The sequence below is a fragment of the Uloborus diversus genome, chromosome 6 (genome assembly GCF_026930045.1).
Source record: "Uloborus diversus isolate 005 chromosome 6, Udiv.v.3.1, whole genome shotgun sequence".
NCBI lineage: Eukaryota > Metazoa > Arthropoda > Arachnida > Araneae > Uloboridae > Uloborus > Uloborus diversus.
Genome location: NC_072736.1, coordinates 113900376 through 113923963, shown reverse-complemented (window position 1 = coordinate 113923963; position 23588 = coordinate 113900376). Strand labels below are relative to the sequence as shown.

General features: G+C 33.8%; 1 protein-coding gene across 1 annotated transcript in view; it reads left to right on the top strand.

Moving 5' to 3' along the window:
• Positions 1-3011: 3011 nt before the first annotated feature.
• LOC129224549 (ribonuclease P protein subunit p40-like) overlaps positions 3012-23588 on the top strand; it is a 30703-nt gene continuing 10126 nt past the window's right edge. The window contains exons 1-5 of the mRNA XM_054859024.1: positions 3012-3365; positions 5948-6092; positions 10154-10222; positions 17228-17326; positions 18738-18863. Of these exons, the coding sequence (XP_054714999.1) occupies positions 3261-3365; positions 5948-6092; positions 10154-10222; positions 17228-17326; positions 18738-18863 (544 nt within the window). The 5' untranslated portion in view covers positions 3012-3260. The remainder of the gene's footprint in view (positions 3366-5947; positions 6093-10153; positions 10223-17227; positions 17327-18737; positions 18864-23588) is intronic.

Genomic DNA, 23588 nt, shown 5'->3' with positions numbered 1-23588 from the left:
AAAAAAAAAAAAAGATTTTTTTTCACGAAACTTAGTGAAAAGTTACCTTTACATGTCTCAAATACACTGCTTTTTTTAATTTAAAATATTTATTTTCCTTCGTTTTTTGATTTAATATTAAAAAAGCATCATAATTTTCAATCGAAAAATCTCACGTCAAAATATCTGATTTTTTTAAAAAATCGGTGCGTATGATTTTCGTTGGAATCTACTTTCTGATGCTATAAAGAAATATATACAGTAGTATGAGAAAATTTCGCAGAAAATGAAAAAAAAAAAAAAAGAAAAAAAAAAGCTCGTCTTTGGAAAAAAAAAAATCATCATTACGTAAAATTTTAAGCTATTTATTTAAATTTACACTTTAATTACTCAAAAAATGTAAGTTTCCATGTTAAATTCTTAAATTAAAAAATTGAAATTCATGGAATATAGAGATTGCAAAAAACACGCGAAAATAATTATGAAAAGTCGACATACAAGCAGTCTTGGGCAAACTCGTTGATTAAAAAATGACGTTTGATTCTCAAATTTTTACGTCCTTTTACAAAAAAGGAAGTATTGTATTCGCGAAAACAATTTTACTCAAAAATCGGCCTTAATTTCCATTTTGCTCACCCCCGAATGAATGTTGAGTTTTTTTTTTTTCGACCCGACCACACGTGGATATATGCCTTGGAACGTACAGACACCCGAAATACCCATTTTGACGAACCCCGAGTTAATTACAACGAGTTTTCTCGTGACATCCGTATGCACGTATGTATGTGCGTATGTGTGTATGTGTGTATGTACGTATGTGCGTATGTATCTCGCATAACTCAAAAACGGTATGCCCTAGAAAGTTGAAAGTTGGTACGTAGACGACTCCTAGTGGGGTCTAGTTGTGTATTCGGATGTTCCTAAGGGGGTCTTTTACACTGTTTTTTTTTTTTTTGGGGGGGGGGGGAATCATTGTTAATTTCAATGCTAGCTCAAGTGGTGTTACAATTCCTCAAGCACTTGGCGATATATCGCCAAGACTTTTAACCGCCAAGTTTTGTCGCCATTTTTTAGGCTTTGAAATTTTACTACCTATTCCATACATCTAATTGCATATTCTGAAATAAATTTTTTCTCATATTTGAGATTTTTTTTATAGAGCTGATTTTGTGTTGCAAAATGGTATTTTTTGAAAAAAATACAGTGACTTACACATTTAGAATTTTTAAAAAAAAAAAAAAAAGCAAAAAAAAAAAACTTTTTTCCTGTAAAATTTTACTTCAGTATAGAGACAAGAGTCTACTTAAGGTACAGAAAAAAAATCATAATTATATCTTTAACAGATTTTCAGAAAAAAGTACATGAATCTGTGCAAATTAACATTGACGGTATAGGGTGTACTGACTCCCCTTAAAACTTGAATTCCGATCAGGGGCGCCGACTTGCAAAAATTATTGGAGGGGGGGGGGCTAAACGTCACCGGTGATCCAAGGGGTATGTAATCCACGGAGCCCCCCCCCCTCCCTTTTCCAAAAAAAAAAAAAAAAATAAAAGTTCAGATTTTTAAACCTTGAAAATGCCAATTTACATATTTTCTGATTTATACAAACAAACAATATCTGGCATAGCGTCTTCAAAGTCAATCTAAGAATTGGTACACAAATTTTGTGATTCAATTAGACCATGTCACTTGTCTTCAGTGAGGGACATTTTTACAGTTCTATTTTGGGGGAAGTCGTTGTGCAGTGCCGTGGCTAGGCATTGATATAGAGTAGGGCACTTGACTTGCATCCCATTGGCGCCTACCCACAAAAAATATTGGTAGGACTATCATTGAAAAATAAATCATAAAATATTGCTGTTGCACTTTGATTAATAAGTGAAATAGCTAATTTAAACTTGCTTTGAATAAGGCTCAGAGTTCATTAAATAAAAATTATATTCCAAGTTAATTTGTTTAATACCTATTAGTTAATAAAGTTAATGTAGTATGCGAATAGCCGGTTTTTATACGGTCTTATACCCAAAAAAATATTTAAGTATTTGAAAATAACTAATGCAGTACTATAGTAATACGGTAATAAAATAGTACTAATATTTTGAAATTTTAAATTTAACATTCTGTATGTAGTTAATTCTCTATTTTACAGATATTTTTAAAATTGCTCTAAACACCAATATTAGGGCTGTCTTTAAAAAGGTGCAAATGTCGATCGCCTGGCTAGATTACTGAATTTGAAGTCGACGACTGGTCGAATATTCAATGGTCCAAAATATCTCGGTGGTTATGAAGAACAGCCAAGTTGTTCAATCGCTTCTGTCCCGTTGTTGATCAGACAGACTTTATCCGCAGGTTCGCACACTGGGACAAATTCGATGTGCTCGCAGCATCATAACACTGTCACTATCCACACCACTCGTGTTCAGCTAACCTGCTTTTTACCGTAACAATTATTTGTTTTAACGCATTACGGAATGTATTTTACAAGGTAACTATCTTCAAACAAGGAAAATAAAAAATACTAAGACGAATTTGAGTTTAGAAAGCATTAAATAGCTAATAATTTTCTTAAATTATTGGGGGGCTGTGCCCCTTCAAAAATATTTTTGAGGGAGCTCGGGCCCCCTCAAGCCCCATGGAGTCCCAAACCTCAGCCGTTCTCGGAATGGGTAAAAATAAAAATTTATATATCGCTGATCCAAATGAGATCAGTGATATTATTTGTTTTGTGAAAACATTTTATTTTTTCCCTCTAGATGGCAGCACCAAAAGTATGTCACAGATTTTTGCTCAGCCGTAGCCTACGAGGATGCAACGCTGCTCAGCATTACGCATTTTCTTTGAGAATTGTTGTCTTCCAAAATTAAAGTAACAATTTCGTCTATTTTAGTCATAACTCTGCTTTAGGAAAAAAAGTTTTTAAAAAGTTTTATTGCGTGCCACAACCTCGATGAACACAACATTTTTTTTTTAAGTGAGCGTAAACTTGGACCGTAACTTTACGGCAGGCACTGTGCCCATATTTTGTAAACAAACATCACGTTTTTGAATTTTTCTATTCTGCTAGACTTATTTTCGTGTCATTGGTCGTTTAACTTTGCGGTAATAAAACTAACGAACAGAGAAGTCAATTATGACATTTATACACATCATTTTCGTTTGATTACTCTTTCAAATTCGGATGTTTAAACAAAAGAAATAGGAACTAGTTCGATGCTTGCTTTGTCGCTTTCTAACTTTACGCCGTGATAAGTCAAGTTATTTATTAAATTAATTAGTAATGCAGTGTTTTAAGCCTCCTGCTCATCGACTAAATTTCAATCGAATGAAAGAAGACGATTTGGTCAAGAGCAATAACTTTTTGAATTCTTTTCCCTTCCATTCTGTAAGTTATAATGTTTTTGAACTTGGGGGGGGGGGGGGGGTTGACAAAGATATTCTGTTACTGACATCAGGCGAGGCCTTCGAGATAGGAAGGCCATCCAACTAGCAAATGACGTCATCGTTTGTCGATCCACAATGATATTGGGAAGTGAGCACTTCGATTAATATTTTGGTTAAATAAAACTATTTGGTTTATTTATTATTGACTTCTGTTATTTTAGTAGCATTACAAGTTCTACTTTTTCATTTGAAAACATAAAAAGGAACCGATAATCATACATTAAAAAATACACTGAGCTTAATTCATAGTATTTGACATAAAAACATTTATAAGTCTTACAAATTATTCAAATAACTAAACACGATTTTATTTTACAATCATGTTAAAACAAAGTGATAAATAAACACAGTTTTATTTTTCATTAGAAATGGTTTTTTAACTAATCTCATTTTAACTACTCGTATACCTATTGTATTGAAACATTAAGTCTTAAGAAGTATTCAAATAAATAAATGAACTTTCATTTTACAATTACATCAAAACAAAAAATAATATTACTATTGTATTTGAATAAGAATTAAATGAAATTTAAAAAAATAAATAAACATTTTTACTTAAGAAAACGGGAAACATGACTGCAATATGTTTCAAAGACATAACATCAAATTAAAGTACATAATACCAGATTATTAATGTTAACTTTGCTGAGCAAATTTATGCTTTTAAAAAGGCGTGAATGCTTGGGTGCCATCCCCCAAAGTAGACGGTGCTCTACCCCCTTCAATTATGAAAACTTAAAAAAAAAAAAAAAAAAAAAAAAACCCAAAACATCTCCATCTCCCTTAAAATTTCAAGGGCACAGTTATTTATAACTATAGCCGTTGAAAAGCTATCATTACTATGAGACTATGATTCCGACCCCCCCCCTTCGGTGGGCACTCTCGAAAAATTACACAGGAATTCAACTTGAATGTAACATGTAACAAGGAGGAGGGGGAGGGGGGAATTTGTTCAAAAGTTTGCATAATACTTTATAGATAGCCCCTTAATTCAATTTATGTTACAGTTTCAGAGTTCCTGAAAGCTTATTAACAGAAAACCCAAGGAGTTCAAAAAATATGTAGTTCAAGATATTTTGCCCTAAACAAACAAGCACAGAGCATTTGGCAAAAACACGTTGTGTATCCACTGCTCAAAATTAATCTTTTGCAAGCCCAGAAATTATGAATACCACTAACTTAACCACAATGTGTGCATAAATATCATAAAACTTAAAGACAACAGTGAAAAAAAACCATATATATTTTTTTTAATTTACGCACAGAACCAGCTTGTTTGAATAACATTGCAGGGGCGTAGTTGGGGGGAAATGTTTGAGTATCGAACCCACGACCTCCGGCGTTCAAATCTAATCTTCTATCTCAGAACTACGGAAGCCCATCAAGGAATGTTTTTTGATCAAAATAACACATGCTAGCGTATGAAACAATTTAATCGAAACGGAAAATATAAGATTAGTGCAGTTAAAAGCCTGTTTCAATAAACTTGTTTACATATTAATTGAATATCAACACCAAGTTACGTTGCTTCTGATAGCAACAAGTATATTTGCAGAAAATTTTGACATATGTATATTGTCAGCTAGGAAAATCCATTTTGAATAAATGCGTGTACGAAGTTGAAAAAATAAAGAAATAAAAAGTTGCAAGTTAACCGTTTCAAATATTAAAGCAGTATACTGAAATTACAAATTACAGACAAAGATATCAGAAAGGAAACTGACAGTTGTTTGTGTAATGGAGGAAAACTTAAGTAATCTTAACTGCATAAAATGTGAATTTGTTTATCTGAGAAAAGTACTTACCTCCGAACTTTAAAATTTATTCCATGAGGCGCCCAGCTTTTTTCTTCACATGCAGGTTGTTCGGAAGCGGAAATCGCTGACCCACCTTCACTCAGCAGACACTTATATTATATATATATTTTTTAATTGCCTCTACATTCCGGTACGTGGAAAGGATGAGATAAATCCAACAGTATTGTATTCAAAAATGTGCAGCCGAAGTAACATATTTCCTATTTCATCTATTTCAACCAGAGCAAGAAGCACTATTGTTTAACTGGTAGACTGCACTGCTTTCAAAGTTTCGCGCCAAGTTCATAGATCGACGACTGTTGGCGTAACAAAGCGGGGTGGGGGTGGGGTGGGGGGAGTTGTCTGGCCTGTTATCACGTGGGTCTCGCATCAGGTACGTCATTTGGAAAATCAAGAGGGAGGATAGAGGGTGTCAATTGCCTCTCCATCTGGATTTTAAATGCATAATGTAATTATGGATTTTGCATGTATTTTGATTTTCTTTCTTTATAAAATGCACGTTAATTGGTCTTGGCTTTAAGTGTGTAGTGTGTACCCTTTACCCCCTCTCTCAAAAAGCTTTGAAATGACATCAGCTTTTAAGCACATCTTTTTTCTAGATATTACCCCCCTCCCCCTACCCAATTGTTTGTAATTTTTAAATGTTTCTCTTTGTAATTTACATATACCCTTACCATTGTGACCTGTTATGTTGTCATTTTTACAGATACATTTGTTTGTACCTAATGCAAAATTTCAGAGTGAATGTGAAAACATACTGTCATCAAAACCTGACGTGTACTTCATTTGTAAAGATGTCACAGCTTCTTCTCTGTTGGAAAAAGAATTTGTGGAATATTTTGTCAAGAAAGGTATATTTTTAATATTTAAATTTTGCACTTCAGAAACAAATCTACATTTATTTAGTTTTGTCAAACTGGTGAGTTACTGTTCCCTGCTCAGTGGAGCACCAACCCCTGGGAGCTGCAAACAAGCAATCAGTTCTTAGAGATCCAAACTCGCCACTCTCTTTCACCATATAACTAGCAACATCATTATACTCCAGCAAGTGTGTTATCTCAGTGGCAGAGTACTGACTGGGTGGATACAGGCAGAGGGTTATGGGGTCATAACCCCTCCCCCCAACCCGCTGACACTATTATACATTTGCAGTCAACTCTCAATAGCTCCAAGTCCCAAGAGACCAGCTAAAACGTTCGAGTTATTGGTAGTTCAAGTTATGGGGAAGTTTCTACAACAGTCTCAAGGAGTTTGGGACCCGAAGAAAACGAGATAAAGGAATATTCGAGTTAACAAGATTTGACTGTACATAATGTTCAAACAATTTATGAATAGAATGTAAACTAGAACAGTAATCTTTTAAATTCATTGAAAAAATTTAAAAGTTAACATTTAAAATATTACTTCTATTCATTGCTTATGAAATCAATTAGTGACATTTTTGCACCATTAATTAGGTGCATTATTCTTGGCTGCTTTAGTGGTTTTTATTGACACCCAAGCAGTTTCAGAAATGTTTTGCACCCAAAACCGTAGATTTGTTTGTAGGACAAGTGGGGGTGGGGGTCATTCCTCAGCTTGACCACCCCCTAAAATGGCAGCTTGTATCTACCTAAGTGCTGAACTGACTAAAACTCACCTAGATCTAGTTAGACTAGTGCCCTATAGTCACAGAGTGTAGCTTAAGCTATGTGCACAAAAAGAATACTAGTAATTCAAAGTACCTTGATTTATTTCATCCTTGGTGACTACTTACAAAATGAGCTCTACGGTGAATATGTACAAATGACTAACCAGTGCAAATCATCTGGTGAAGTTTTAAAAAGCCAGGTGCATTTGCATATTTTTCAAGACTCACATTTTACGATGTTAGAACAACGTCCAATAGTATGAAAAGGAAGCCTTGTCATTGCACGATGAGAAGCACAAACGTGTTTAAGATCATGGAATTAATATTTGTTGGTAGATAAATGCAGGAATTTACAAAAGCTAAAAATTATGAAACAGTATTTGTGATCTATGTATATAAGAGTAAAGGTGTTTCTTTCTTTGTTTGTACCCGATGGCCAGAAGCCCCCATAGCACCTACAGCTCTGAAACTTGGCACACAATTCGAATGTACCCCAGGGATCTGCACCTCAAAGACCAAATTCTGAATTTCTAATTAGTTTTTCTTAATTAAATGTTTTTGTGATTTTTAGCCCATTTTTGTGTTTATTTGGTCACAGAAACCCAACCAATTGTGCCAGGCAAATCCTTTTTGTACTATAGTGTAGGAAATTTAATTTCAAATATGGAGATTGAAAAAATTTTGAAGATTGAAAGGTTTTTGAATTTTTTATGAATTTTTGAAAAAACCTTTGTTTTGCCTTTTGTTTCTGAAAATTTAGTATGTAGTGGTCAAAAAATTTCACCCTCTTCAGAAAAAAAAAGTTTTCAGAAATACATAATAGCTTTTTTAAAATTTTTTTGATGAAATTAAAAAAAAACTTTATTTTTTGCTTTTTTCTGGGTTGAATTCTTTCTAAACCCATCCCACAAAAAATATGAGATTTCTTTCTGAAAATTTAGTACGTAGGAGTCAAAACATTTCATACTCTTCAGAAAATTAAAAAAAAAAAAGAAAATTCAATATTTTTTTTTTACAATTTTTTAATTTCAGAGAAACACATTGTATCTTCTAGCATCGTTCCGATCAGGGGAAAAAAGATTTCTTCCGAAATACTGTGACGTCATGATAGGGAGAAAAAGTTTCCTTCCTAATTGCTGTGACGTTGTGCCTTTCAATTGGATATTGAGGGATCAAATCTTATTCGCTACACTACTTCTTTTTTTTTTTTGCTCTGTGGATTTTTTTCATTTAACCGAGTTTCGCTGTATCTATTTTACGTTACATATTTTAATTAAAATAGTGAGGTGTTTTTTTTTTACTAACGCTACTTTTTGCATGTCACAACCTGGACCGAATCTTATTCGCTACAACGCTACTTTTTTTTTTTTGCTATTGCTAACGCTAGCACTTGCTTTTTTCTTTACTTTTTTTTGTTTAGGAATTTCCTTGCTTTCTTTTTTCAATCTCCCCTCCCCTGCCATACATTTCGCTGTATCTCTTTTACATTATATATTTGTGCACACTTATTTTAATGAAAATAGTGAGTTTTTTTTTTGCACTATTTAATTAAAAGAATAAAGCGCAGTTCTTTGAATGATCTTTGTTTAGATTAGGAACTGGGTGGGAGGTTAATATAAATAGAGATGGATAGACAAAATTAGAGATAGATCGTATAGGTAGATTGTCGCCGAAGACGGCAATTTTTTTTTTGCGTAAAAAGGTGAATGACACAAAACGCAACTGGAAATAGGTATAGAAAATACAAAAAAGATAGATATAGATTATTAATTAATACTGCTGCCAAATGTATTTGAACAGCCGCTGTAGGTGGCGAACGTGGCTGAAAAAGCGGAGGGGTTTTTTCTTTTTCTTCAAGGGACTTCCTTTAAACTCTTAGCACGGGCATCACCATGCGGGTGCTAGGAGTGTTCAAATAGGATTTAAAAATTCATGATATAATTTGGATATCCTAATAAGGTGCAGGTTCAATATAGTAGGATTATAATGATAATAAACAGTGATTATTCAAACTAATTTGAACCGCTAGTGCCTGGGATGTCGGAAATCTCGGTTAGTAGAAACTTTGTATAAAAACATGTCAGGATCATACATTTTTAAAATGTATTAATTAAAATACAATAGAATATTTTTAAAAGATTAAAATGAATGTTATACTGTCACAAAAAACTTGGCGACCAAAAGCTTAGCGATATATTGCCAAGTGTTTGCAAAATTTTAACACCACTTGAGTTTGCATTGACATTAACAAAGATTCCCCCCAAAAAAGTGTAAAAGACCCCCCCTCGCAACATCTGAATGCAACCAAAAAGGAAGGTGAACAACTAGACCCCACTAGGAATCTACGTACCAAATTTCAACTTTTTAGGACATACCATTTTTGAGTTATGCGAGATACATATGCACATACATACGGACCTCACGAGAAAACTCATTGTAATTAATTTGGGGATCGTCAAAATGGCTAGTTCGGGTGTCTATACCTTCTTAGGCATACATCCACATGTGATCGGGTTGAAAATAAAACTCAGTATTCATTTGGAAGCGAGCAAAATCGAAATTAAGACCGATTTTTGGGTGAAAATTTGTTTTCGAATACAATACTTCCTTTACTTCGTAAAAGGAAGTAGAACTGGTAACAGTAAGTAAAAAAGGAAACAAAAAAAGGAAAATAACTTGCTTCTTCTTTACACACGCAACAACCTGTTGCAGGTCTGCAGGTCTTGACTGCCATAACAGCTTGATTGCTCCAGCTCAAACGATATGAACAACTTGCTGCCAGAATAACTTGCAGTAAGTTTTAAAAAAACAATTTAATTTTTTTCTAATGCCAAGTTAAATATTAAAAGATGCATTGAAAAAACATTTCAGATTTTATTTTTGAATTGAAAATTCTTTATATTATTAAATTTACATTATTAAAAAATAAATAAAACACCAGAAAAACGGAGAAATAAATCACTGTGTCTTTCCCAGGGCTTACCTATTAATAAAGAAAGAAAAAAAAAAGACTTCATTATTGATTCTGTAAACAGAAACCTCGGTTAATCAAAGTTCTACTGTATTTGTGGGTAGGTGCTAAATTTTTTTTGCCCTTGGCAATCTTGCTAGAAACAGCAGTATTTTGTTGAGAAAGATATTGTTTTAAAATTTAAATTTTGTATCTATAAAACTAGATTTAAATAAATAATACATTTAATGATTAATTCAGACTAAAGTATAACACATAATTTTATACATTTAATATTATTAATTTTATTTTTCCTGTGCAACATATTTCAGGTTCTCTCTGGGCTATTACTCAAAATGATAATGCAGAAACTGAAAATTCCTTAGCTGTTTTACCATCAGGTATTTATAAAGTGAATTTTACAACTCTGATTTTAATATGATCTGCTTGACACTTCTCTGCTTGTTAAAAGTTCAGTATCATGAATTATTATATCTATTACTTAAATACGCCGACAGCTCAGTTATTCCATCTGAGGACTGCAGTTTTGTGCTTTTTAGCACTCATCAGCCCAGAATAGGAGGCGAAAAACCTTTTAAGGGAGCCAAGAGAGCCAAAAAAACTCGTAGCTAATGTAGAATTAGCACACCAGATGAGTGACCGCAGCAATGGTGCAGTTCAACTCAAAAGATTGATGGCAAAGCTACAAAATAACTTACTACAAACTAGTGATGGGCATAATCGAGTTCTCATAATCGAATCACTCGATTATTCAAGATCATTCGAGAACTCGATTATCACTTCTCGAGTTCTCGAGCGACGAACTTCTCGAGTACTCGATTATCACTTTTTGAGTTCTCGAGCGATGAACTTCTCGAGTTCTCGATAATCACTTTTCGAGTTCTCGAGCGATGAACTTCTCGAGTTCTCGATTATCACTTTCCGAGAACTCGAGCAATCAACTGCTCGAGTTCTCGATTGTCACTTTCCGAGTGCTAGAGCAATCAACTGCTCGAGTTCTCGCTTTGAACTTCTCGAGATGTTGAGTTCTCGAGATGTTGAGTTCTTGAGATATTGAGTTCTCGAGATGTCAATCACTCGAGCAGTGTATTCTTTGATCGATTTGATAATCAAATGAACCTCTCAATATAGTTGACTTCTGACAAGGGTGCCCACCTATGGAGGGGGGGGGGTCATGGTGCAGACTTTGCTATTGACATTTTTAGGGGGGGTGTTTTAAGGGATATTTTTCTCATTTTGGGGGGGAGGTCTCTGCGATATTGAGGGTGGGGGGGGGGGCTTGACCTCAGGGCGGATGGGCTCCCCTGCTTCTGAAGTGTTTTAGTTGCAGGGGCGGATCCGTCATTTAGGGGTTCAAAGGGCTGGCTTTGAAAAGTTAATGATTTTAATTATGAAGAATGAGCATGGTTTTTTTCTGTCTTCCGAAAAAATTTGCATTGAAACCTTTTAACCCTTCCCCCAGAAAGACGGACTGCACTGATGAGCCCACAGGGGAGGTGGGTCATTGCGCAGACTGCGCCATTGAAATTCCTAATGGACGTTAGTCATTTTTATTGAGTGTCCTTCTTGAGGGGGAGAGAGGATCCCTAATTTTAAAAAGTGTGCCAGCACACTTGAGGAATAGATACCCTTGCCATCTAAATGGTATTACAATCAAATAATAGCCTTTCGAATGTTTCATTCGAATAGTGTTATAATTGAATGTATACTGTTAAATGCTTGATTATCAAATGATTCTTTGGGATGCCTTGGTAGTCTAATGATATGTTTTGAGCGAAAGGTGTTAATGAATGAACACATGGACGGGCCTGTGGGAGACGTGTTGTGTGTCCCGGTGGTGGAAGTAATTGTTGGAGGCGCTAATAAGGTTCTAACTTGAGAGGCATTAAATTATAGTTCAGGTAAAAAGGGGGAATACTTAAGTTGAAAACCTGGAGGGGACGTCTTCCTCCTTACGTTCACCTTCGACTATACGATTAGGTAATGATACAAGTGTAAAAGACAATAACAAACGTTTTAGAGCCCAAATGTACAGATCGCTGCAGATTTGTATTTCGGGATTTCAAGGAACCCTTTTTTCAACGCAAAATAGTGAGATTGTGGATGTAAGGACATTACTGGATGTCTTTACCGACCATTCATCAATTACGTACGGGTGCCGAGGGGGTGGGGTTGGAAAAATATCTACATACTTTGGGGGGGGGGGGGGGAGTTCAAACACATTCTTACTCAGTATTTTCCAAGCCGATAAAAATGTATTAGGATGACTGTTTTTTATTTGTTTTACGAAGAATTAATAATGTAAAACATAATAAAAGAATTGCACTATTGTATAGCATGTTTTATTTTTAACTATTATCGCATCATATACAAAAAAATGTCGAAAACACATCCAATATAGATTCCAACTTTTTAGTAAATATTTCATCACACGAAAAGGTTTAATTTAATAATAGTGAATTAAATTTCGATTCCAGTGATATTAGATTAGTTATTTCATTATTTCGAAAAACAAAATGGAATCTTACGTAAGAATAGAGGGAGGGGTTTGAAAAACCTTATGTACTCTTACATGAGGGGAGGGGGTCAAAAATGGCCAAACTCATCCATACGTAACTAAGGAAAGGCCCCTTATATGTAAAAGCTATTTTGTTGAAAAAAGTGTACCTTAAAACTCCAAAACACGTTTCTGCAGTACCAGGGGTCTGTCCAGGATTTTTCACAGGGTCCGTTTTTTGTGAAAAATCAAATAATTTTGTGAAAAATGAATTAATTTTGTGAAAAATCAAAAAATTTCGCAAAAAAAAAAAAGTTTTTTTTTTTTGTTAAAACGAAATTTTAGAATTTAGAGATGGCACAAACTGCATCAATTAAACTTAAAGTTGAGTGTTTTCCTCTTCTACGTCGAGAAAATCAGTCTGGATTTTTTTTCTGATATTTGGCGGGGGGAGGGGGGGGGGGGGCATCGCTCTTTCAAGTATCAATATTTATCTACCATTCTACATTATGTTAAATTATACTAAATATATTTCTGTACAGTACTTAAAATAATTGTAACAAAAATATAAATAAATAAAATAAAATTCAGAATAGGGTTCAGCATTCAACTTTTTGACCCAAGACACTCTTAAAAAGCACAGAATTTGGTTTAAAACTTCTAAATTCCGTGATTTTAACAAAAAAAAAAAGATATTTCAATTGTTTACCTCTTAACAAAGCGTAATAATCATTAAAAATTCGAAAAATCGGATTCCCATAGCGGATGCAAAGAGATCACAATTCTCAAAGTGAAGGCATCAAAAGTATAAAAACAGCTTGTAAAAGAAATATTTTTGATAAAATTATTTTAAAATTGCATTTTAGAGTCCTATAATAAACATATCATTAATATCTGTGGACACAGTTGACCCAAAAAATAAAATAAAATAAACCATCTACTTAGCATTTTAAGTTTTGACTCATAACAGAAAATGGAATTTTGCTTTAAAAACTTGAAATGAGAGTTCTAACAGAAATAAAGAGACTTTTCATTTATTTGAATCCTAATAAAGTGAAGTTAGCTTGAAAAAAGAACAAAATGTGATTCTCATATCGGATGTTAAAAGATTGCATTTTTCAAAATGTAGACATCTAAAGAAAAAAAAACGGTAATTAAAAGAGTTTATTTAAAGTGAATCATCCTTGTTAGCATCGAAAAATCAAAACCCATATAATTTTCTCCCAAAATAACAATTAAACATCCCACTGCACCTGCACCGTAAAAACGCAAATATTGACAAGCTGGCAAAATGATGAGAATATTTTCTAATCAAGTCATTATAAAGGTTCGATGCCAGACGCTGAGTGGTGATAATTTTGAAGTTGGTAACACTATCTGAAGCGATCATATTTTTTCCTTACTCTTACTATCCCTTTGCAGTTCTAAGTTCATTTCGCAGATATATATTATTATTGTTTATTAAATCATGAGCAGAGAAAAGTGATTGCCAATGCCTTTTCAGAAAAGTTTACAAAAACACCGCTGCTAATTAGCTGTGATAAAACAAACAACCCTTATATTTATTTGGCAGTAGCCATTATTTATCGCTTGCAGGAGCATTCCAAGAGTGCCGATTTTTTTTTTTTCAAAATTAGCCGATTTTGTATAAATTGATCCCTCTAATTTGACTTTAAAAAAGGTTCCAAAAATTATCGGTTTATACACAGAAATATGCGTTATTTTGCTTTCAGATTTGCTCTTTCAATAAACAATTTGACAGATCCGATCTTGTTTATCAGAATTTTGTGAAGGGTCCGTTTTGTTTGATCGGGATTTTGTGAAAGGTCCGTTTTGTTTGATCAGAATTTTGTTAAAGGTCCGTTTTGGTTGATCGGATTTTTGTGAAGGGTCCGTTAACGGACCCAAATATCCTCTGGCCAGACCCCTGAGTACTTTGTATATTTGGGATACAAAACGTTTGTTATTTCATGTTACTTCTCGGCACAAAGGTACTTAGTTATTTCTTAATAAAACAAGTGGTTAACTTCTCGTGTAATTCATTCCTATGGCTGCAAATAAGAGGGGAAGGGGGGGGGGGGAGTTTTGACGTTAACTGCAGGATTGTAATTTTTAGGGGATTTTGTCTCTTTTGGGGGTATTGCTCTTGGGGGAAGAGCTTCATAGGTGGTGCCCTTTGCTCTTGGAATGGATAGATTTGGAATGATTTTTAAAATCGAATGATTGCTTTTCTCTTGCTTTATTCGAATGGGGTAATAGTTGAATGTTTGACTTCGAATTTTCGATAATTGAGAGATTTCTTAATAATCGAACGATATTTTTAGAACGAAAATTGTTAATTACCATATGAGCGGATATATGGAGGGGCATGTGTTGTGTGAGTGACGAATACAATGGAGGGTCGTGAGGGTCATGACCCCCCCCTAAACTCTCAACAATAGTATCCGTACACATTGTGTTCAAACAATTTATGCGTAACATGTAAACGATGACAGTATCTTATTTTTTCAAAACATCAATTATTTTTCAAAGAAAATATTTGAACAACTACTTTGTTTTATTGCTTATGAAATTAATTTGCAACGTTTATCCCCAATTATGTGCCTTATTCCTGACCGATTTGGGGCATTTTATTGACCCCCAAAAAGCTTCAGAATTTTTTCGTACTTAAAACGGGAATTTCGTTCATGGGGGAGGCTTTCTTCAGCATGACCCCCATCCCCCTTCAAATGGTTTTCTGTATCCGCCCCTGGTGAGATCCGGTGGTGAAATTTTGAAACAAAAGATAGAGAAACGCTTTCCATATTGTTTTGAACTTGACAGTTATTAAGATTAAATACGTACGTATGTATAATTTTTATTAAAAAGTGAGGGATAATGATAAAATGGGCAGGTCGTTGGGCGACACTAGCAGGTTTAAACTTGAGAGTTGTTAAACTTAAAAATATATTAAACCGGTATCAAGGGCTTCCATATAGAGGGGGGGGGGGGCAAGTGGGGGCTCAAGACCCCTCTCCCTTCTTTAAAATTAGTACATCCTTGCTTGTAGTACTTTTTTTTTTTGCAAAAATGTAAAATTATTTCTTCTCCAGCAATTAATCAATAGAGTATTAAAAATGTCAAATTTTAATAACTCTAATCTGTACTGAAATTGGTTTCCATGGGGAAAATATCCTGCTAAACCATGGAGGATTAAAAAAATTTAATTATTTGGAAAATTAATTCCACACGACAAACTTCAATATTTCTTTTTAATGCATTCAGAAACATTTCAATTTCACTCCCTACACTTTTACTGTTATTGCATATTCCTAAAGTCGACGAATGAAAAATAAAAGTAAAAAAGAGCGGATCAAGAAAAAAAAAATAATCATGAACTTCAGTGCACTTCAAGCCACACTTGTACACTTTTCAATGCGCCGGGAATCCCAATCCTCTGGAAAATGCAATCAGAAATATTTTACCCTCCCTCCTCATGTCAGATAAATATACTTAACTACTCTCAACAAGAGCATCAAAAAAAAAAAAAAAGCAAAGCTATAAACTAGGAAAGAATGAGTACTTTTGCGCAGAGCAACTGTTCCCCTACTTGTTTTCATTATTAACTTTGTGTTTGAGAGCCCGAAATAATCACGTGATAACTGAAAGTCATTAGTTTAAATGCATAACCGTTTAAATAAATCACTCAGTCGCCCAAATGCCGAGCTCCTAGTTTCTGACAAGCTAACAGGGAATCTAGTCGAACCTGCATCCCCCAAGGATTGCGACCCCAAAATGAAGACTAAAATCTATCGAATCAACCCCCTAAAACAAGCTTGCATTTCGAACTTTACCGGAGGGTAAGGGGACAAAAGGTGTATCTGCTCATTTTATCGGAAAACAACAAAAAACTAGACCCACTTAAATGTAAAAACTAGAAATTTTCATGGAATTTGGGGGGAGTGGTATTGATTCCCCTTCTAAAAGGGAGGTGTCAATACCCCCCCCCCCCCCCAACTTAACCTAAAACTTCTAAAAGTCAGGAGGGTTCGCCCCTTATTATACCCCTAAATGGTAGGCTAAATGTCCCATTCCTATCTCGAGCGCATCCCTGCCAAAACAACTCGGGAATTCAACTGAAGTCAAGGGAGTCCACCTCCCCCCTTTCGCAAGGCGATGGCACACCCTCTCAAATGTTATGGAGCATCCGTCTAGAAAGAGCCCTCCCCCCCTCCCGAAATGAGATAAAAAAAAAAAAAACTCTCAAAAAAACTGCTTCTAAAAATTTCGGTTTCGCAGGCTGCGCCATGCCCCACCCCCTTTTAGTGGTCACCCCCGTAGCAGTCAACTCAATTTTGGAAAAGCGCAGAAAATGAACTACTTGGGTACTCGATTCAAACGTCTCGAGATCTCGATTTGAAACATCTCGAGATCTCGATTCAAAAGATCTCGAGAAGTCAATCGCTTGAGTACTCGATTCAAAAGATCTCAAGAAGTCAATCGCTCGAGTACTCGATTCAAAAGATCTCGAGAAGTCAATCGCTCGAGTACTCGATTCGGAAGATCTCGAGAAGTCAATCGCTCGAGTTCTCGATTTCAAAAGATCTCGATTATCAATCACTCGAGTGATCGACTTAAAAAGATCTCGATTATCAATCACTCGATTATCAGAAGTACTCGGTTCCCGAGATCTCGATTATCAAAAGATCTCGATTATGCCCATCACTACTACAAACTATTATATCTATTGTTTTTTAATCTTTAGAAAAAAATCATTTATTCATCAAACTAAAGATGCTCTCACTGTTCAGCCACATTTAATTGAAGATATTCAAGCGATAAAACAATTATATCTTGCATAGCTGAAATTTAGTTTCTAGATATTACCTCTACCCAATTATACTTTTAGGCAAACTGGTAATATCATTAGAGACGGAGATCGCCGAGTGCTTGTCATTGAACAAAATAGGTTCTAAAAAAAAGAGGAAAAAGGAAAAAAGCTTCACAAGTAAGTCAGCACCTAATATAAAATACTGTAGAATTTTCATCATGAGATGAGTACAGAATAGTAATTTAAATCATTTTGCTGATGATATTTTTGCAAAATGTATTTCACCAATAAATTATTTGTATAACTTCGATTTAATGCTTTCCTCAATTCAACAATACATTTCACTGTCTGTGCTATTATATATGCACATTGTATATATTAACTGTCTGTGCTCCTTGATTTAAGGATAACTTTTTTCAGTCTCTTGACAATCGTTAAATCCAGGTTGTACTGTACATAGTATTTTTATCTAATCTTTTTATAATTGCTTTACCTAATATAGTTGTAGTTTTTGTGGTTCTGAATTTTAACGCAGAATTAACTGAATTTTGATATTTTAAAAGATTTTCTTAACTTACATTCTCTGTCATAATGCCTGCGTTTTACTTCCGGTTGCCAAAAACAATAAAAAATAGTAGTAATTATAAGGTTAACATACTTCTGTTTTTTGATTGTTTCCCAAAAGAATGAAAAATAATACATAGTAATTATAGATCTGGTTTTGTTATTAAATTTAGCAAATTGAATTCAAGTCTGAACTCAAACTTGCATATATTTGGACTTTGGGTACTTTAAACTTTTCAAAATAATGCTGGTTTTCGAGCTTTCCTTGATAATTCTAGTCAAGTCTTCAGTTTAAAAGCATTTTTAAAGGCTTTTCTTTTTCACTATACTCATTCAAAATTACTTTTACATTTGAGCATGCAAACTTGCAATATTTAGAGCAAATAAGGGTAATTATAAGTTATTCTCTCTTCAAGCAAAGTATATTTATGTATATTAAAACAAAAGTAATTTTTTTTTTTTTTTGGTAAATTTATTTCAAGTTAGAAATACTAGTAAGCTCAATGAGTTGTGATGACAATTGGTCTTAATACTATACTCGACTGCAAGCTTACTTGACAATGGAGAAATGAACTGCAGCCAAGTGAAAGAATTAGTTCCTAGCGTCTTGTCTGATATTCGAGTGAAATTTCAACATTCGCTTTAGAAATTGGATTAGTTAGTTAAACCCACGCATACGTAACATTTATTTCATAATTTCTGTCAATTGTTAAATATTTTCAATTTTACCGGAGAAGCAGCGCAAAGCATTTTATCCACTTGAATCAAACGGGTTAGAAATTCTCCCCAACACCAGCTAACAGCAGCTGATAGACAGGTGGCGACCTCCTCTCATTCGCTAGAAAGTGTGGCGTTTTATCTGTTAACTCATTTTTTCTTTCGCTCGTCGTGACGTCATATTCAACTTAGTAACTTGCAAACAAGTATAGCAAGCTCATTGAGTTATGATAACAATTGGTCTTATTCGTGATCCTAAAATTTATGTAAGTGCACAATAAAATACTTTTCTTTAAATCCTTTACAGGTTATGAAATTAGTTTAAAGACGATTACTTCAACCTCAGAGAAAAAAATATATGAGAAGACATTGTCTGAATTAGCAAAAATTAATCATATATCTTTTACAATTTGTCTGAAGTGGATACCTTCAGGTAAATGCGTTATCTATTTTTCAGTTATTTCAACTACTGTATTTTTTTTAAATCTGGTATTTTTGTAGCTAATTATTTTAATTGACAGTTATAAAACCAACAAAGCTTGTAATTTTATGCAAAAAAATATTTTAATTAAAAACTGAACAGTTTTGTTATTTCATAATTATCAACATTTAAGTCTTTCTAATTGCAAATTTGGCCTTTTAAAAAGGTTGTTAGATATTCCTATTTATTTAGTTCTATTGAAATCCTCTGTTATTGCCGTAGTTCTGCATTGTAACGAGAATTTTTTTTTGTGTCAAATTAAAACTTGCCTTACGTATCTGACAACGCAAGACTACAGAGCGGTGACAGATAGTTTTAATAGAACTAAATAAGTAGGAACATCTAATGTATCAAATGACTTGTTTTACTCAATAAGATGATGTTATCAAACAGCACCTGCCTTGTTTCTTACCTTGTTTTTTGCCATAATCAGGTTTCAGGTTTTAAAATTTATATATATATATATATATTAGGGCTCAACGGATTTCATTTTTTGGCCGATGGGCCGATGCCGATTGTTGGCCGATTTTTCAAAGATGGCCCATGGCCGATTATTTTCCTCAAAATGGCCGATTGCCGATGGCCGATGGCAAAAAAAAAAAAAAAAAAAAAAATCAAACAGAAATAAATTGATAAAATTGTCAAGGATTTAAAGGATCATTGATTCATTTCACTTTACTTCCTTTCTACGAATAAGGAATTGTAATCACAAAAAAAAAAAAAAAAATCAGATTTTGACCTAAATTTCTATTTTACGATCACCCAATTTAAACTTCACAAGTTTTTTCGGCACATCTGTACATGCATATGTACCTAAGAACATGTAGATGACCGAAATATCCATTTTGAACGCCTCCTCAGCTAATTATCGCATATTCTCTTGTGATGTCTTCATGCGCTAAACTTACGTCACTCGAAAACGTTATGAAATAGTAAGTTGAAAACGCATACGTACGTAGTATGATCTAAAAGTTAGAGGACAAGTTGTATAAAACCTTACCCTGAATAGTTCACATTACCGAAGCACATCTATCTACAAAATAGTCACTTTGGACGACTATGCACTTCTGCCAACGTTCATATAACTTTTAGAAATATTCCTGGAAGACATTTTTCGCAACCTCCTGTAAGGCCTCTTGCGCTGCTGCTTTAACTTCAACGTGGGGAAGAAGGCGACTTTCAGGCTGAGGATGCACGGTTTGATGGGTGAGTACTCTGATATGACAAACAATTAACATAACGTTTCGTCGGACTTAGCTCCGTGTGACTTTTACCCGTTCTCAGCAGAAAAAAACATTTGCATGGATGCCGCTTTCTTCCGTCAGGAGAAGATAAAGCTGCATCATAGAAGGTAGCGAAAAATGGCTTCCAGGAGAGTTTCCAAAAGTTATATGAACACTGGCAGAAGTACATAGTCCCTCAAGGTAACCTTTTGAAGGTGGATGTGCTTCTGTAATGTGAACTATTCTAGGTAAGGTTTTATACAGCTTGTCCCCGAACTTTTGGATCGTACTACGTTCAATCTGTATAGGGTGTAGTTATGCTTCTCCTTTTTTGACTGTTGTATGATGAAAGAGAAAGAACAACAGTCAAAAAAAAAAAAAAAAAAAAAAAAAAAAAAAAAAAAAAAAAAAGAAGAAAAAGAAAAGAAAAGAAAGAAAAAAGGAAAAAAACAAAGAGACTGTTTAATAACCAATTGATTTGTTTTTTGTTTTTTTTAATTGAACATATAAATATAAGATTTCAGTAATATTGTAATGATGTATGGATTTAGGTACACTAAACATAGTTAAGAAACATTAAATTATGTTGTTAAATCATTCAAAAAAAAATTAAGAATAAAACTATGAAACCGTCAACAAATTACGCAATTAAATTGGAAAGATTGCACGTAGACATTTTTTAGTCATCAAATTAAACAAAAAAGGTAACAGATAAATTACAATACTAAATCATAATAGGAATATTTTTATACTTATTTAAAATTTATGAATAGAAAATTTTGCAGTTTTCAAAAAACTAAAACAGTGACATAAATATTGTTGGAAAAAAAATAGCCATGAAAAGAGCGAGGCTCTTAAAACGCAGCTACAATAAACAAACTCAATATTTACAGCAAGTTAATAACTGAATACATATACTACTTGATCTAATGTTGGCACACATAATATTGTACAATTTGATTATTTAATCTTTTATGAAGCTTTACAAACAAGTTCAAATTAAATTGTTCAATTTAACAATATTTTTTTGAAATTTAAAAAATTGCATAATAGAAAATCCTTGAAACTTTTCTATAAAAAACGAAAATAACTTATTCATTGATTTCATATAAATTCATAAAAATAGTTACTTACAACAGAAAAAAAATCGATCGCTATTAATGATACAAATATGGTGGCGCATTACAAAATGGTGGGGGGGGGGGGGGGGGGGGTCACCCTCTGATTTTGCAGTAACTCACACTTCGACCCGAACCTCGGCCTAATTTTTTTAGTACAGAACCGCTAAAACCATTTCCTCGGAAGAGTTTCTGAATCTATTTCAGCACTTCCGAAGAAAAAATTCAAAAGTCCCTTCAATTTCCGAATTATATCACCATTCAAAACGTCTTTAATCAATTTCTTACATTAATGCTCTAAATTCTTTCTAAACAATAGATAAAGTTTGAAAAAAAAAAAATCTCTAGTTTTATGAATGATGTTAGTTTTAAACAACTCGGAAGTACAACTAGAGTTTAATTTCAGAAATTGAGGGAGTGGGAGGAGGGGCACGCAAGTGTTCTCGGAAATTCAAAAAATAGTCGTAAAAAATAGAATTCAAAATCATCATAAACATTGAGAATAAACCCTTTCAAAACTTGCACCCAAGTTTGTTGTGACGTGCAATGGCGGATTTAAAATATAGCAAATGTTGCAATTGCACGAGAGGCCCCATAACCGTAGGGGCACCGTAGGAGTTACAAAAATGCAAATGATAAATGTTTTACAGCTTCTGTGATAGATAAATATGGCCCCAAAATATATTTCGACGGGCCCGAAACTTGTAACTCCGCCGAAGCAATACAGAAAATACTACATTACTGTGATTTATATTGCAAATATCGAATAATGTTTCCATATTTGTTTCCATAGTCTCCAATTCGGCAATATATCACCAAATGATCATCAGTCTGAGACGCTATATTAGTTTTGCATTGAAATAAGTAATTAATAGCGAAAAAAAATGAGTAAACAGGCTTTTCAGAACACCCGATCAAAAACAAAAAGGGAAGTGCACAACTGGAACGTAAGCATACCCCATATGCGAAAACATATGGAGTTATGACTTATGAGAGATACATACATCCAGCAGCAAGAAACAACGCAACAATTAAATTGTTTGGTACCTGAATGCAGTATTAAAAACTCTTTCAGGGGTGACTAAAATAGAAATTCATATTGAAATTTAGTAAACAATTTTATATGAAAACAACTTTTACTTTGTATTAAAAGGTAAAACATCAAAGGTCCCTTTTTTTTTTCAAAAACATCGGCCAATTCCATCGGCTTTTCGATGTTTTTAAGGCCGATGGGCCGATGTTTCCTGCAATTTAGCATCGGCCGCCGATGCCGATGGCTAAATTTTTGAACCATCGGCGCCGATGCATCGGTCGAGTCCTAATATATATATATATATATATATATATATATATATATATATATATATATATATATATATATATATATATATATATATGGAGTAACATTTATTTACATTATTCAAGTAAGCAACTTTTTTTATTGTTTTATTTCAGTTAAGGCTCTTCTATACCGTCCATCTTGGTTTTCGACGCTAATGCTTTCTCTACGGGAAAATCTGCTACCTATGCAAAGCATAACACGAGAAATTACTGGAATATTTTCATGCGGTTTGTTTTAAACGATGGCTATGACACAGAACTAGATATGCGCTTTTTTATTTTTTCTGTAGTTATTTTGAAATTTTTTTAATAGCATTTTAAAACTTTAAGCAACTATTTTAACACGTTTGAAAAATGATATGGAAAAACTGAAAAAGGAGCGCAAAAGATTGAACATTTCTCTTTAAAAACATATTTTGAGTTTGTTTCTGAGACAATTTGTTCTATTGATATTCTCCACGGAGTAAAGCCTTGTTTTCGAAAAATTGCGAAAAACACGCCTTCCACCAGACCACACCCATTTCCTCCCACTTTGAGGGACCACTTTCTCTTCTCCCCCAGGGTCTTCAGGGTCTTGTCTTCTGCTTCTCCGCTCCTCCGCTTTGCCTCAATGGCAGGCAATAAATTACTGAATCCCTACTAATGACCATTCATTATTTGTCGTTTTGTGTGTTGGTCTTGTATTTCTGTGACATCGACAAAACTCGTTCTAAAAAGAACAGTTTTTTTTCTTCTTTCGAGTTCTATTCGATAAGTTTTTGAAATTATTTAGGTGATATATTTTTCAATGCTGTTTTAATATAAGTACCCCCCGTTTAAATGTAGAAGTTATTTTGTTTGAAAAATCAGTGAAAATTACCGCATCTTATAATGGGAAAAAAATTCGAAATGCCATTTTTATTTATGTATTTCTTTATTAAATTATTAATTTAAAAAATATATAGCCAAGTACAGTGATTGCGATTTATATCTCAATGTGAAATTTGCAAAAATAT